At 41.6% G+C, this 16,011-nt stretch overlaps 3 protein-coding genes across 3 annotated transcripts in view; 1 reads left to right on the forward strand and 2 right to left on the reverse strand.

Moving 5' to 3' along the window:
- Positions 1-611: 611 nt before the first annotated feature.
- LOC108099035 overlaps positions 612-16,011 on the forward strand; it is a 112,561-nt gene continuing 97,161 nt past the window's right edge. The window contains 1 exon segment of the mRNA XM_017202290.2: positions 612-1,352. The gene's annotated coding sequence lies outside the window, so the exon portion shown is untranslated.
- Positions 12,412-13,312, reverse strand: LOC108099036. Its single transcript, XM_017202297.1, has one exon. It carries the CDS (start codon positions 13,127-13,129, stop codon positions 12,503-12,505), a length of 627 nt encoding a protein of 208 aa, XP_017057786.1. The 5' UTR covers positions 13,130-13,312; the 3' UTR covers positions 12,412-12,502.
- LOC108099037 (eukaryotic translation initiation factor 5A-like) lies at positions 13,408-14,117 on the reverse strand. The gene has a single exon (XM_017202298.2). It carries the CDS (start codon positions 13,993-13,995, stop codon positions 13,504-13,506), a length of 492 nt encoding a protein of 163 aa, XP_017057787.1. The 5' UTR covers positions 13,996-14,117; the 3' UTR covers positions 13,408-13,503.

Here is a 16,011-nt window from a genome sequence, read left to right on the forward strand (position 1 = left end):
GATAATTACATACTCTCGTAAATACGCCTAAAAGGATAAACGTGTAGTAATCTACAGCCACAACAAACAATTACAAATAAATGTCTATATATGAAACGAACAAGATTTAATATGCGCGATATGTGTGTATCATTATATACTTAAATGTATTTGTGTATATGGAAACAAACGCTATCAAAGTAAACAAAATTAAAAAAAACATACAAAAGAAAAGAGCAAAAAAGAAAGAGAAACAAAAAACAACAACAAATAACAAATACAAAACACAAAATTATCAGAAAAGAACTGAAAACGGCTTTTCAATTCAAAAACCGGGCAATGAAAAGTTTTCACATGGATTTATGTATCGAATTTTGGGGATATTTACCATGGGTGTTCTTGAGGAGAATCTAAAAAGCCACCAGCCGACAAATATCGGAAAGCAATGAAAACAATTTTTTTCGCAGATATAGTGGCGTGCGTTTCTGCCAGTGTACAAATGAGTGAGTCTAGGCTTATCAGCCTCATCTCATTATCGGGGTTTTGAACCAACCATCGACTACGGCCTGGCATTTGTCCTGATTCTCTCTGGTCCCTCTAATTTGGTCGTGGCTGTTTTTAAACATTTGCATGACGGTCACTCTAAATTTTATTTTTGTTGCGGGAGGTTCGCGGCGCGCGTGCTGAGCAAATCGAACAAAATTTGCGACATGATAAACAAATAAATGTGCGGCGCATTGTATCAGTGATGAACGGATAAAAACCCCGTAAAAAGGGTAAGGCCAAAACCGCAGGGCCAAGCCAATTTCGTTTTGTGTTAAATTGTTCGAGTTTTCAACGTATAGTCCGCGTCTCAAACCGTATTCGATGTTTTTCTTTGTACCCAAGTAAATTGCCAACAATTTAGCCGCTAAAAGTGCCAAAAAGATCCAGAATAAAAAATAAAAACGGCAAAAAGAATAAAGCGAAAAAGTAAGCAACGGAAATCGGTGTTTTGCTCTCTCTCTTTCGCTCATCCTCGCCATGTGTGTGCGTGTGCATGTGTGTGTTGGCGTCGCTAAAAAGTGCATGTGAAAACTATAAGCCGAAGAAAAACAGGCTTAAAAGTTAATAAAATCAGCGAAAGTGGGAAAATCGGTGGAAAAACAACACAAATATGGTGGCCCTAAACTAAAATAAAGTTTAGATTTAAAATAGAAACCGAGCCAATTGCAGTGCGTGCACTTGTATGTGCCGCTGCATATCTGTGTGTGCGTGTGGAAGTAAAGCAAAAGCAAAAAAAAACTGTTTTTGCAGCCGGGGTACAAATTCCAATTGGAGTCTGTAGGAGCAGTAGTTCTCATTTGACGCATGCGTGGCTGCCAAAAACTCAAGTAGGTTTGTATTTTAGCTGATTAATGATTAAATGAAATAGTGTTAAACTAAAATGGCAAAAAATAAAAGGAGAATGTTTCGTCGTCTCTCTTTTTGCCACTCTTCCTGTTTTCTCTACATACATATAAGTGTGTGTGTGTTTTCTTCTATTTTGTTCTTGATTTCTGGTTCTCTTCTTCTTGTTAGCCAGTTACTCTTATGCTTTGTCTTTCTTCTTGTCGTTCTTCTTCTTTCATTTAACTGCAATTTGTGCAGTCAGCAAGTGTGAGAGGGAGAGAGAAAAACAGAGCGATCGTTTGTTTTTCTTCTTCAGCCACCCACTCCCCCACTACCCCTCCCTTTTTTGATCCGAATTCATTTTTAATGTATTGGTGGTTTTGCTATCTACCGTTATGTTTCGATTGAGATTTCGTAATAACTGCGATAATGTTAGCTCTCTTCCGCTCTTCTCTCTCACCTTTTCACTCTCTTCGCTGTGGTGTATGTGTTACTGTGCATTTAAATTGTTGTTGTTTTTATTTATTGCGTGGGTTGGTTTTTATTTATCTAACAATCGGTCGGTTTTTTATTGGTAAAGTGCAGACAGCTGAAAAATTGGCTCAAAAGTGGAAAAATGCGATTGATGTGAAAAAAAGAAAGCATGTGACAAACATTGTGACCTAACCAGAGAAAGGATAAACTTGTTTTTCTTCGACTTATACTTCTGAAATATTTTTGTTTCTTATTAAGTTATTGTATGGTAATGCAAAATTAAGGAAAGTTGCTACATATTTGTAACAGTGCATTCTTAAAGGAGTCCTTTATTTTAAAGTAGTTTTTCCTTCGCACTTCAATATCAACCTCAGTCTGGATAAACAATTTTTTTTTTAGAGTTCCGAGGCTCCCCTCTTTTTTATTTACTTTATTTCCCTTTGAAGTGTAGAGCGACTTTTCGGTTGCGACAAGAGTTTTTTCCCACAGCCATTTCCTGGCTAACCACTTGAATGAAAATATAGTTTTTATTTATTGATTTCCATATTGCATTCATCTCTAGCGTTTTCCTAATTTCCCGCTCGCCCACTCGCTGACCCGGTGACCCAGCAGAAAATGGAAAATCGCTTGAGGCAACATTTTAGTACCCTCTTCCTAGATTTCCCACCCTCTCCGCCAAAAGTTTTTCGCCATTTTCCTTCGGGCGGGGTTAAGGCGATGCCTTGGAGCAGATTAAGTGCTCGTCTTAATGCGATTTGCATTCGTCTTTTCCCCCGGTTTCCCTTCGATTTTTCCTAGTTTGGGGTCAGCGACTGGGAAATCTAATTGAGGAAATTCATATTATTTTCCGCGGCCGCGTCGCTTGGCTCTTTCATTTTCATTTTCCGCGGCTTGACCCCAAAGTGTTTTGGCTTTTAACGCTCACGTGCCGAGTCTCTTTGGGCCAAAAAATCCCATCTCATGTGCGTGGCCAATTTTGGCCAGGTCTTTTTGAGCTCCGAACCATGTTTTTTCTTCGTGTGAGATAAGCGTGTTAATGGCTCATTAATAGTGGGATGGTTTAGGTCAGTTTAGAGCCAAATTGCCTAACCAAAGGTACAAACGAATCTTTTAACGAGATTTTGGACCCCGATCTCTCTTCCTCACTATTTGGGGTTCATTAAATTTTGGGGAAAATAAAGAGGGAAACAAAAATCATCTAGAAGGAAGTGGGAAATTATAGAAATCTTAAGGAATGATTGTCAGTATTTAATCTGTTATATTCACATTCGATTAACACAATTGAGTGCACTCGAAATTCTTAAGCTCTAACTGTTTTCCTGTAATTTTTTGTAAGCCAAATTAAGGTCAGAAAAACACACACTATTGGTTATTCATTTGGGAAAATAGAGCATGACATTAGTAGTTTTTGCTGGATCATCTCCAGACTTCTTGACTTTTGTTTCCTCATTTTGGAACTAATTTGAGAATGAAACTTCAAAGGTCCGCAGCAATTATGTTTATTTTCTTTGAATTATTTTACTTTGGAATTCCAAAAAGTAAGAAATATAAAAGCAAAATACATACAAAAAATGGTTAAAAACCATGTGTATGTAGTTTATTTTTATTCTTCGTCAAAAAATAAAAAATATATTTAAACAAACTTTTAAACTTCCTAGAAAAATATATTTAGGGGAAAACATCCACTGTAACGTTTCGTAAAGAATGTTTTTTGTGTTCACCCAGTTGCAGTATATTCATGTTGCCTTGTTGGTCTCATTCTTGATGCTCACCCTCGCCCACCCTTTATTGGATCAATGCACAACCTTCCTCCCTTTCATCCCCTCTTCGGACAGGGTGTTTACTGTATGCTATACTGTTATACGTTATCCACTCCCTTACTTTTATTTTCCACCCGATAAAAGCGCTCTTGCTTCTTCCTTCTCACTTTAATTACAGCATTCCTGATCACTGATTCACTTGCTTCGCTGACCAAGCTCAACGGCGTGATCTCATCTGGGATTCCTTTCCTCAAACCCCAGCCAACTCTTAATTAAAAGATTTATATAAGGGCGAAATCATTCCGCAAGATTTCCCGCACTAAATATATGCATCAGAACTTGCACAGTTTATTGCGGAAATCATTAAATACTCTCGCCTTCTTCAAATTCTCGCTAAGTGATCCCACTTTGCATTTGGGATTTTGCAATCGTCTGTCGAAGTTCTGTAAACATTTCATCTTCAAACAAATGTAGTTGTTCTTCTTGTACGAGTATATTGTTGTTTGTTCCACTTTATTCTGCCAATATGGATTGACCTCCTTTTGATTTGTTTACAACCAGCGGAAAATGAAGGGTTAATGGGGAAGGGCTGAATGGCTGAAGGGGAGAGGCAATTGATGGTTGTCTGCTGTTGTGTTTCTGTGGAAGGTGTAAAATGAAAAGCGAAACGTTTACCTGGTAATTTTGTTGTGCCTTAGTTGTTGTTATAGCTTTTGCCTTGGTTTTGTTTTTCCTATTGGGAAATCGTTTCTCTAGGCAAAGTTAAATTAGTTTTTAAGTTTTTTTGTTGGAATAGGTAATAATAATATTATGTACACGATAACATTATAAATCACTGCGTTCTGTCGAACAAAATTTGTCTTTGCTTTTGCTTTTGTTGGGATTGAATTTGATAAATTAATAGTGTACATTGACGTGTGGCTAAATCATTGACGGGTTTTCAATTTGTCGATTGATTTGAGGTGAAGATTTCCCCTTTCCTTTTTTCCAGCGTGTAACTTTTACTTTTTTTTTTGTATTTTAGGTGTCCAAATATTGACCTCTCTCCTTCGTCTTCTGCCTTCTCCTTTTTGAGATTTCCCGAAAAAATCTTTTCCCCCTTAACGATGTCCGCATTGCTTGCAGCTCATTAATTTTCCAAAGGTTTTTCTCTCAATTTTCTCCGTCTCTTTGATTTTTTATCTGCATTTCCGCATCAAGCTTGTGTTTTTCTCCTTAGCTTCTTTTGACGCACACGAACATGCAACTGTTTGTTGCATGTTTCACGGCTGGGATCGGGGGGCGGGGTAGGAAAAACACGCCTACAAATTATGTCAAACTATCTGTAAACGAAAATCTCATTTGGCCACTGTGTCAGCTGCTAAAGTCAATCATTAGCCGGCCGCTATTTAATTTCTATTTTCCAGCACAAAATTAATTTCTTTGTATTAAACGGGAACTAATTTGTAAGTCTCAGCGTTATTTATTTTGCATCTAAAATTAACCTTGAATTCAGTAGACAAAACAAAAAATTTACACAGCAAATTGGGAACCGGTTCGCTTGTTGTTTAAATAGTTTCGCATTTTTCAGCGTTTGTCGATAGAGAAGGGGTGTGTCTTGGGGAGGTGTCTACAGATCTTGTTTGGCTTATTCACTAAGCGGTTTAGGATTCTCTCGGCCGCCGCCTCTTCTCCATTTTCAACCCATTAAGCTCTAAAGTGATTATAAATTGGAACTCAAGACAAAAAAGAGCGAATTCAATTGGGTCTATATTTAGAAATGATTTCTACACTTAGCTAAAGGTTGTTTGTAAACGACATTTATGGGGTAAAAAGTTATTAAATTTAAAAAGTATTTCTGCAGGGACCAAGTCTTAGATGACATTGTACAAAGTCGAGGGTTGTTTTTGAAGATAGGCAATCTTAAAAAAAAATTCCTTACCAAAAATTAGTGCCAACAAAAGTATTTAGGACACCAAAGATGCAAACATTCGATTGCTTCCAAAATTCGTGTGCAATTAAAAATTTGTTAGCCAATAGCGTAGACACCTTATAATTGAGGTGATTAACTCGCTTGGAATGATCGCCGCAGCGCTGAAAGTATTTTCGGGATACGCGAAGCTGCATTCTGAATTTGTGCCAAGTCCAGAGTGACAACTTTGGACTTTGGTTATTTTCGGTATTTTCTTTGCATTTACATCCCGTCGGAATCTTTGTGATTCTTGAATTAGGCACGGCCGCTAAGTTGCATCCGCCAGATACATTTCAAAGGCGCTCTGCAACTGCTGTGCGTATCTAAAAATACGACCCAAAGCCATTCCATCATGACTAGAAAACAACTCTATGAATAGACGTGCAAGAAGCGCCTCGAAACGATGAAGAGCGAGAGGAATTTTTATTATCAACTCTGGCAGTGGCAGAGGAACTTGAAGACGGGATCTTCTCTACCATACTTAATTGTGCAGCCTGTGTCTCGTTCTCTTCGCTCTGCTTCTTGGATTTTAATGAACCACAGAGCGATAAGCGGAGAGTTGATGGAGGGGAGAATTTCAGGAGAAGGGGATCGGGTGTTATAAATAGTGCTACAAACATGTGCGACATGCAGTTGAAACTTAAAGCGAATTGTGGAGGGTCGCTCTTCCGTTGCCTTGCGCCATTCTCCAAGTCAAGGATTTGATTTACCGCGATTTCCCTTTTTGACAGCTCGGAATTTTCATTTATTGTGGCGCAGAGTGATCACGAGAGGAGCAGAAGGTCTAGAAGAATTGCAGTCAAAGTTCTCAGCTGGAATGCATCTGATGGGGCCTGAAATTAAACCAAATTGTGTGTGGATAGAATGGAATTACACGCTCATGGGGGAGTCGTTATCGTCGATCTAAGGGCAGAGTTCATCGATAGCGGGTGATTTATGGTTTCAAATAATTTTAAAGGGATTGGGGAATCCATTCTTTTCAATAGTGCTATTTAAGCTAAGTTTTAAATGGGCGATATCTATATGGTTAAGGCACAAATTGCACTCGATTACTTCCGATACACTTATCGGCTTTAAACTTTCGCAAAGGCCCGCCTTCGCTTCGAATTTATAGCAAGGCAGCGCCGCCAAATGAATGGGTATCAATAAAATAGCTTTTAAACTGATTGACAGACAGCGTGTTTACATCCAAATGCACTTTCTGCCGGTACTCTTAATTACCCAGGTAACAATTAATAACGAAAAACCTGTGAGCCAAAACCAACGCCATGGGCAAGAAATAAACAGAGAAAACCCAAAAAAAGGCCGCAGCCAAATGAGAAAAGTAAAAGTCCCACACTGACCTTTGCAAGAGGAAAAAAATGTGGTTGGAAAATTTCCGAAATTCCCACACACAAGCTCAAGCTCTCGAGCACACCCGAAGATCTCTTTGATTTTGCATTTTTTTTGCTGGCTGTCAACTGAAGAATTTTCGTTTATTTTTCGGCTTGATTTTGGCTCAAGCGAAAGTCGCTGGCCGACGGTTTTCCTTGCTACCATTTTCAGTTTTTGTGATTTAATGCGCGGCTTTTCCGCTCCCCACCCCGCCCATCTCCCCTCTCTTTGCTCTCTGGTTTAGCTTTGGACGATCACAGATCCCGATTTGCATATCGCAGTGCCTGATCGACCATGGCAAATAAAAATTTATGCAATTAAGCAAATCGGATGGCGGATAACGAAATGAACCAGCGATCCTTTAGCCTGCTCCGCGAACGCGAACGCGAACGGGTGCCAACCGGCTCCTCCGATCCTCCCACCTGGTTTTTGTCCAGTTCCTCCCTTTCATGTGTGGAGTGTGCGCTTATCGGAAATCGCGCTTGTTGAGCATTCGATAAATGTGCTACAGTTTTAGGTTTCAGAGATGAGCGCGTGACACGAATACTTTTAATAATGCTCTATGGGAGCCTTTTTTTAGGAGCTACAATATATTGTATTACTTATTTATAGTTCAGTGATCTCGGAATTCTCCCTTGATGCGTTTCAAAATACCTAATAATTTATCAGTAAGAAGAGATTTTCAAAACCATAAGGCTAAGATATCAATTCCCGTCTCTATACTGAAACCCCATCTCCAACTAATCGCATTAGGCGGCCCTGTTTACCGCTAACCGCTTCGGACCCGCCGCCGGATGCCAGGAGGGCGTTACGCTTCGTCGGGCGATAGTCATCGCATAGAGATCGCTCGGCTCATAAATTAAATTGGCGAGCTCTTTTCGGGGGACTTGGAGCCTTGCGAGGCATTTGTCATGAGTGTGTGTGGATTGGAATGGTGCCCCGCCCACACACCCACACACCGACACACTTGCAGTTGCGATACTGGGAAAGGTAACACGGTGTCCATCAATTCTTCACTTCACTTTCATTTGAATTTTCGCAGGAGACTTAATTTTCCTCGGAGCCGCGCAGTTGGTGGGTGTTTTTTAGTGGGGCACATTTTCCAGTGGATGGATTTATTTATACTTTTATTTTTGGGGGCCTGTTAATTTGCCTGGCTCGCCATGTGAAAGTTTGCTGCATGCCGCAAATTGCACAGACGTGCGAATGTTGCTCTAGGAAGGGGTATCCGTCCAGTGGACGTATACCAAGCAAGTTACCTTGGTCACCTGTCCCTCGGTTCCACATTCATATTTTATGGCGGTCAAGGAGCCCCCAAGGCAGGACAATGAGTTTTCCGTCCATTCGCAGTCCATAAATCCAGCAAATGAGGCAGTCCATCTTGTTTCGAAGGAGCTCGTTGCTGGATAGTGCTAAGCCAAGATAATGGCCAGCTTTCAGTGCCTGTCTGGTTCGATTTAGCTGAAAAGTAAATTGAAAATTGCTGTTAGGCTGCGAAAGAGGAAAAACAAACTAGAAGATTGGTTGAGTGGGGGAGATTAAGGGGCCTTTAAACTCATTACGGAATTCAGAACTAAGTGGTTCATTGACTCGCATCGACCCGCAGAATTAACCGATTCTGCCATGGCAAAAAAAATCACTAGGTGGGCTTAGTTTCAGTTGAGTATAAACAACTTTAGATAAGATTTTAACCTTTACAATCTCACATCATATTAACGATTACACTTCATGGCTAATAAACATATTTTATAACTAATATCCAGAAACTGCAAGATTTTCAACCTTTAACTTTGTGAAAAAATGTCGAAACTCCAGACCGGCTTCCATAATTTTCCCGAGTTACCTAAGGCGAGCATAAATCTCCCCATGGGTCCACAGGCCCAACCCAAACCCAAACGAAAAGCGAAGCAGTAAACCTCCACTTAACCTCCATTTCCCATTCCCATTCCCATTCCCAGACCCCACAGAAACATGAGCATAAATTGAGATTTTGCTAAGCATTCGCAAAACTTATTAAGACTGACAAATGTTGACAATTGACGAATTGACGCGCGGGGCGATCGGAAGGGTAGGGAAATCTGTCAGTGGTTCAACAAGCGGTTTTGGCCCGGTCTTGTCGCTTGTTTTCCTCTTTATGCGGTTTTCCTCCCCTCTCCCAAATTGGTTTGGCTGCCATTTCGGTGACATTAATTTACAGTTTGCCGATTGCGATGAAAAAAAGAGAACAACCTCAAAACTCATTAAGAAACACTCGGCAGATAAGCGAGGGAACCAAAAAAAAAAAAAAAAAAAAAAAAAAAAAAAAAACTTGGAGAGAACTTATGAAGCTGAAAGGCAAACAATTTATTCCTGCTTTTGGCTACCAGCAGTTTTTGCTTGCTTGCAAATTGCTGCTCAAATATGAGGCAACAGAAAATAAATGAGAAATTAAACTCGAATGTAATGCGATCTGCGGATCGCAGCCCAGTGTTCGATTGCCACAATCAGATGCGATAATAAATTAGCAGGGAAGCAATATTTTTATTGGTCCATGCGAGAAAAGAAAGTTGTGCAAGGATGGAAAGCATTAAAACCGCGGTTCAACATACCCTTGATATTGGCAATATGTTTAGGCATTGGTAAAATGCCAATTTGTTGTTATTATATACCTTTCACATTTTGAAGCCATGTTAAAGGGTATACAACTGTAATGGCAGTTGAATTTTCAGAAGAATCCATCTGTTCACTGGTAGCTCCTACTGAATTCCGAAAGGAGAAGAGGAGATAAGCCTTCTTCGCACGCACACTCGAATCGGGCATTATGCAACGATCCTCTGGCCACTCTGCATGCCCCATGCCCCATGCCCCACCGCCTCCCCTTCTCCTCTGCATTTTCTGACCACTGGAGGAAATGAGGTGAATGCCTTCTTAGCAGGCGACAAGCAAAACAAAAACCAACAAACTGGGAAATGGCGAAGTGTGAGCCAAAGAGGAAGAAACGGCCCAAAGTCCATAAGCCAAGCGAAATCGATATTTTTCAGGGACGCTCCTCCCCCTTCTCCTTTTACTGAAAGCCCCCTTCTTTTACTCCCCCTCAATTTCCTTGCATTCGGTATGCTCTTCCCCTTGTTTTCTTCTTTCTCTGCAATTCTTGCTGTTTTCAACGCGGTTCCAACAATTTTGAGCTCATTCAGGGGGTGACGTTCGAGGGGCAGGAGCAGGAGCAGAGGCAATCCGGAGAATGACTAGTTTCAAACTGGGTGGTGAGTCACCCACAGAACATTGCCACCAACTCGGAGCTCTCTTTGCACTCGTATCTGTATCTGCAGCTGAGTGTGTGTGTGGTGCTCTTTTATTTCGTATCTTGTGGTTTCGGTGGTGCCGCCTTTGCCGCTGACACACGTGAAGCCACATCAATCCATCAGCCGACTTTTGCACTTAAGCGTGTCACTTTGGTTGCCCCGTTCCTTGGCCAGAATGGTAGAAATCGGTACAAAAACGGGGGCTAAGTGGTTGGGATTGTTTAATCCCAACCTCTCTCTTTTAAGAATATACGGGATTATTCGTCGATGATTGGTTTTTTGTACAATTAAATGCTAAAATAAGTTGTATTTTATCATATCGTTTTTATTTCAAATTGGCTGTTAAATTTGGTTTATTTGGTATTAGCAGCACAAGTAATAAAACTTTCCAAAAACCACTAAATATTTTACTACACTGTTTTCCTTCTGACTTCCCAACCATCAAATAAACTCAGAACCAACCCAAGTTTACTTTCACAACCGCAGTCTGTCCCCTTCGCGATTTTCCGACGTGCAAGAGCATAAACCTGCTGCGAGTTATCGCCTCATCTCCAACTCGTTCTTGGACTTTTCCCCTTTTCCGAAGCCATCAACGCGGAGTGCTTTGTTCCTCCCTGGAGGCGATACTCAATTACCTGCACTTGTCACAGAATCCAGAGTCCAGATGGTTCAGCCGGGATAATGACGATCACTTAGCACATGATCCATTCCATAGTTAGTAAGGCCGTAAACTTCGAAGTCATCGCGCGGGCACCGATGATTAGCCGACGGGTGGGTATAAATTCTGAGCTTTATCTCAGAGATTGCGTAACGGTTTCCTGTGAGATTTCCCAGCTGTTCCTCCAGAGAGTGTGTGAGCCATGAATGGCAAACACTAATTGCTTGACTGGGCCGGTCGTAAAAAGTGGAAATGTTGCAAGAGCGCAGGGGCGGAGCAGCATTATCGTAAAAACAAATGATAGTATTAGTCTCCGGGCGAATGCAAATATATATTACCGAAAAACAGGGGAAAGCCAATCGATCCGTCGATCCGTCGATCGGTCGATCATCGAAATCATCGGTCAGGCCCTTAGCCTCGGGTCCAGCACTTGTTTCTGGTTTCGTTTTTTTTTTCTTTTGGTTGATTTGGTTGTTTTGGGAAAGCAACGATTGCATAAGTAGGACAGCAGGGCGGGGTCCTCGATTGGGGAATTTGGGTTACCGAAACACAGGAAAAAACGGAGAAAAAAGCCTGGGAAGGAAGTAATTTATGTGGAGAACTTTGTGTTATTTTTCGGTAACACATCGCTGACCTATTTAACGATTTGAGTGGGTGGGAACAACAAATTCTCCATTTAAAATGTCACTAAAGTATCACACGAATCGACTCCCCCTGGCGCCTTCGCCTTCCCTTCACCGAAAAGTGTGAACGAATGTGCTTAATGCCACGCCCCCTGGCCACCAATATACGAGCCCGCCCCTTGATCTCGCCCCGAAAATGCAATTAAATTCCCAAAGAGCTGGATGCTGCCTCGAGTTGCATTGGGTTCGATTTGGTTTCGCTTTTGGCCTCGTTTTAGGCGTGGAAAATGACACTTGGGAACCAAGATATTTTGTGAGGCGGTTTTGTGAATGAAGTTGAGATGTCGAATGCAGAGGCGAATTCCTTCTGGGGAATTCGGGTTTATTTATAGGAGGCGTGCGTTTTATAATGCTGTTAATTAGTAGATTATGAGATTTCTGTTGAGTGGTGTAAATATTTGGAGAAGGAAGCATATAAATGTTTAAAGACTTTTAAGTGTCTTGTAAATCAAACTAATAGAAAATTATATTTTGTTTTACTTGCAGGTAAGTTGAAGAAGACCAGCTCTTGATGAAAAGCATTGCGTAAGGAAACATACTTTTAACTTCCTCTTTTAAATCAATGACTTAACTGTTTCCTAAACGACCATAGGCGATCTCCCAGCCAGAGAAATGTTTCCCTTTTGGGTTCCTTAACTTGTAAGGTGGAAGCGCAGGCGGATTAAAGAGCTAATTATGCACACGTAGGCCGGATATGGACACAGTAATCCGTATGCTAATCGTATGCAGATGCGGTCAGTCTTGAGCCATTTACGGGGTGTAGGAAGCATTACTCAACCGAATTGCTTTGGGAGATGAGGATGCATATCAAATTAAATCAAGCTAAAATCGCTGCAAAGTTAAAAACACATCCACCCACCCATTCCGAAAGTAAACGAAATTTAAGATAATAGCATGTGCATAATCTAAACTGTATAAAAAGCACGTTATTTGGTTTATGGCAAAAGATTTCGATGTCTCACTGAATGCAGTTATATAGTTGATATGGTTTTCATCAGCTTTTTGGACGATCTCCTGATGTGCAGTGGAATTCGAAAGGGATCGGGTGGCAGGCGCAAGGATTGACGATGTCTTGCCTTCTTGGCAAGATCCTTGTACTTTTGCTTCCACTCCCAGTCCATCGTTTTCCACATGTCCTTGGCCAGTTTCTGAAGTTGCTTCAGGCCCTTGAGTCCCAGCCTTTCGGTGCTTAGGTTCTGGGAAAGTACTAGTTCGTAGTATCCATCGTACATCTCCCGCATAAAATTCTGGAAGGAAATGGTTTCCGCATTCATAATCGCCTTTCGGTAACTTTGGTGCTCCAAGGTGCTTGGCGAAAAATGCACATGGCGACTTAAATATGGAACCAAATATCGAGCATGATGTGAGGAACTTTTCCCATTTCCCAAACTGAAGTTTTTCTTTACTCTTGACTTGCTTATTGGAGCACCCATGACGATGTGGCTGTTTTTCTCGTTTCCTGAACTTCCTAAACTGAAGTATTTCTTTATACTTAAGTGGCTTATTGGAGCACCCATGATGATGTGGCTATCCGGTCTTTTAGGTGGATCTGTGAATGAGTCCACAACTCGCCAAAGAATTTTCCAGAAGTTGGGCATTTTTCACCACGGAACAGGATAAAGGAGGTCCGATGAGAGAAGCAGCATGGCCAACTGCTGACCGTGTTATTTCAATTTTATAAATTTTGAACTCATCTTCCTCAAAGCATCTCAAATTGAGAACTCGTCTAAACAAGTCAATTTCAGCCCTATTAAAATGACAATTTATATGTATAAAGATGGATTGTGCGGCTATAAAAGGGTGTTCATTTAAACTGTTTGCTTGTATATCAATTAAACCCACTAATTGATCCAATATTGTACAGAACACAAAAGACTTAATTCGCATCCAGAGTTTTATTTGTTCGTTAAATATCTAATATCCACCAGTTCCAACCGAACTCCCCCGCTTCTCTTTTTGACCCGCCTCTTCATCATCCTCCTCCCTTGTCCAAGCCCGAGTTGTTCTTCATGGCGATGACGCACTCCTCTCCACAGGCCGCCAGCACGGTGCAGAGGAGGTCCTTGCCGTCGTCGAAGTCGGAGCGAAGAGCTCCCCCCAGCTCCCCGTCCGGCACCTTGAGGTCCTCGCGGATGTCCCCGTTGTCGCCCATCAGGGTGACGAACCCGTCGTCACTTATGTCGGTCAGCTGGTAGTCCTCGCGCTTCACGTGCGGCACATCCATGTTGTGGGTCGAGGGGCAGATGTCCTCGTACTTCTTCTGGGTGAAGATGTCCACGCCCACCAGGTGCACCTTCGCGTGGCCGTGCTTTCCCGTCTTCGAGGTGGACATCTCCACGATCTTGCAGGGACGCCCCTTCAGCATCACGAACCCATTCTTCCGCAGTGCCGAGCACTGCATCGGAAAGGTCTTCGAGGCCCCCGAGTCCACGGTGTCGAACTGGGCATTGTCGTCGTCTGCCATGGTTTGAGTCTCTTTAGCTGGATTCTATACAACAAATAAAATAGGTTCGACTTTCCCGTGCGTGCGATAATTTGTAACTGAATTCCAAGCGAAAACTCCTTATACAGTATACGATTTAATTGACAGTTAGTTCTGGGGATTCTTAGCCTGTTTAGTAGTTGAGATTAGAGAATGAATGGAGAAACATGTTTACAGAGATTGGAAAAAAAAGGTGTAATCTCTAGGCTGTTTACGATTTTGCCTCTAATGATGTGTGATTACTGCAACATTCTTCGAAAATTCCCTAACTGATCCCCATTTAATCTAACAATTTATCAAACCGAAAATCCCTCTGCCAAGCAATCCCCTCAATCAAATTAATTAGAGATCATTAAGGAGGTTGCTTCGTCCGAGGGCGTGTCAGGGTCAGTTATGAAATCGCCTCGAATCGTTTATCAAAGTCGGTGGGTCACTCCAGCTGGGCTGGATTGAGATGGGGTGTGGTTCGTGGATAGTTCGTTGACCCACTGAGCCGGCAGTTGGAGCAGTTGGAGTTGGAGCCACAGCAGCAGACCAGCAGGCCGTTCAGTCTGAGGTGGGCCACCTGAACAAATTCAAAGCTATTTGCGAATCGAACTGTTTCCCGCTTTTCCACAACTGTCGCTTACCATTTGCATTTTCATTAATTTCTTGTCTGGTTTGTAGTTGACTTACATTCCCTATCCAAGTGTTGGCTTATTAAGCTTACAGAAACTAGCAAGTATATCTTGAAATAAAAATCGTTTTAGGTATTAACTTTAATAAGTAAATTGATTGGTAATTACTAAATAGTCTTTCAGGGTATCTAGAACCTCGGTGTTGAAAATCTTCTACGTTTTTGTGGCGTCGGATTGGCGGTGCAGGATTCTCCTCTGCTTCTTGCCGGCGATCAGCCTCCTCTTCGCACCCCCTCGGTAATTTTTTTTATTTTAGCTGTCTGTGCGGATCATTTTGAATTGACAGCAGCTCGTTTTGCTTCCTTGTTTGCCAATTGCATTGGCAAACGACTTGAAAGCATTTGCATTGGTCCAGGGGCGGCGGAGGGGGTTTACTAAGAGAGAGAGAGAGAGAGGAGAAGTATAGGCAGACACTCACTCAATCATGCATTCATTCAGTCAGTCGCTCATTCAATCATTCGCCGCCCCCTCGCTCCATGCCATTCAAATTTTGTAACTGTTTTGTCTGCCAATTTGACATTTCTGCCAGCTCTCCTGCGTTTTCCTCGGAAAACCCCCCAAGCCACCTTCTCCCCCTTTTTAGGTGTGTTTTCCAGCTTGTTTTCCTGTGCGTGGTTTTCCCCCCCTTTTCCTCGCGGCACGTTGTCATGTCTTTGGGTTAAATGCAATAAATTTGCTAATACAATTTAATATGATTTTTCGAGCGGAGTTTGTTTTCGGATTGAGCAGCGGGATCGAGGGCACTCCCTGAATTTAATTGGAACCCTGGGAACCTATTTGCGAACCGCGCATGATGTCAGAACTTTTCGGTTTGTCGTGTTCGCCGAAAACCAAATAGAGGAAAATAAAGTCAATTTCAAATTGGACAAATAAAAAGAATCGCTTGCGATATGTTGACAGCTCACAATTCCGCGTAATTGAAGCGAAAGAGGGAAAAAACGGAGAAACAAACAAGATTACCAGAACCCGCATATCCATATATACATACATATTATATCGTTTTAAAGTTGGAAGTACAGTTCTGAAAACATTATGCATGTCGTCGGATAAGAAACGGGTGCGTTTGTTTATAGGAATTGCTCAGATGATTAATGGGGAATTTATCGAAGGAGTTTAAAGAAACTGGCTTCGAGTGCTTTTAAAAGGTTATGACTTATTGCCTCTCAACATTGTCAAATGTACAATTAGCACTTCTAAAAAAATTGTAAATAATAATTGTATCTCTCTAAATAGCAAACGTTACTAAGCCATTTCCCTTAAAAAAAAGTAATAATATCGTTAAATAATTATAAGAGGTAATTTTTGGGGGAGTTCCCGACCT

This window comes from Drosophila ficusphila, unplaced genomic scaffold (assembly GCF_018152265.1).
Source record: "Drosophila ficusphila isolate 14025-0441.05 unplaced genomic scaffold, ASM1815226v1 contig_288, whole genome shotgun sequence".
Classification (NCBI taxonomy): Eukaryota; Metazoa; Arthropoda; class Insecta; order Diptera; family Drosophilidae; genus Drosophila; species Drosophila ficusphila.

Coding starts and splice junctions, on each gene's coding strand:
- LOC108099036 (XM_017202297.1), bottom strand. CDS start 13,129: ATGCCCAACTTCTGGAAAATTCTTTGGCGAGTTGTGGACTCATTCACA.
- LOC108099037 (XM_017202298.2), bottom strand. CDS start 13,995: ATGGCAGACGACGACAATGCCCAGTTCGACACCGTGGACTCGGGGGCC.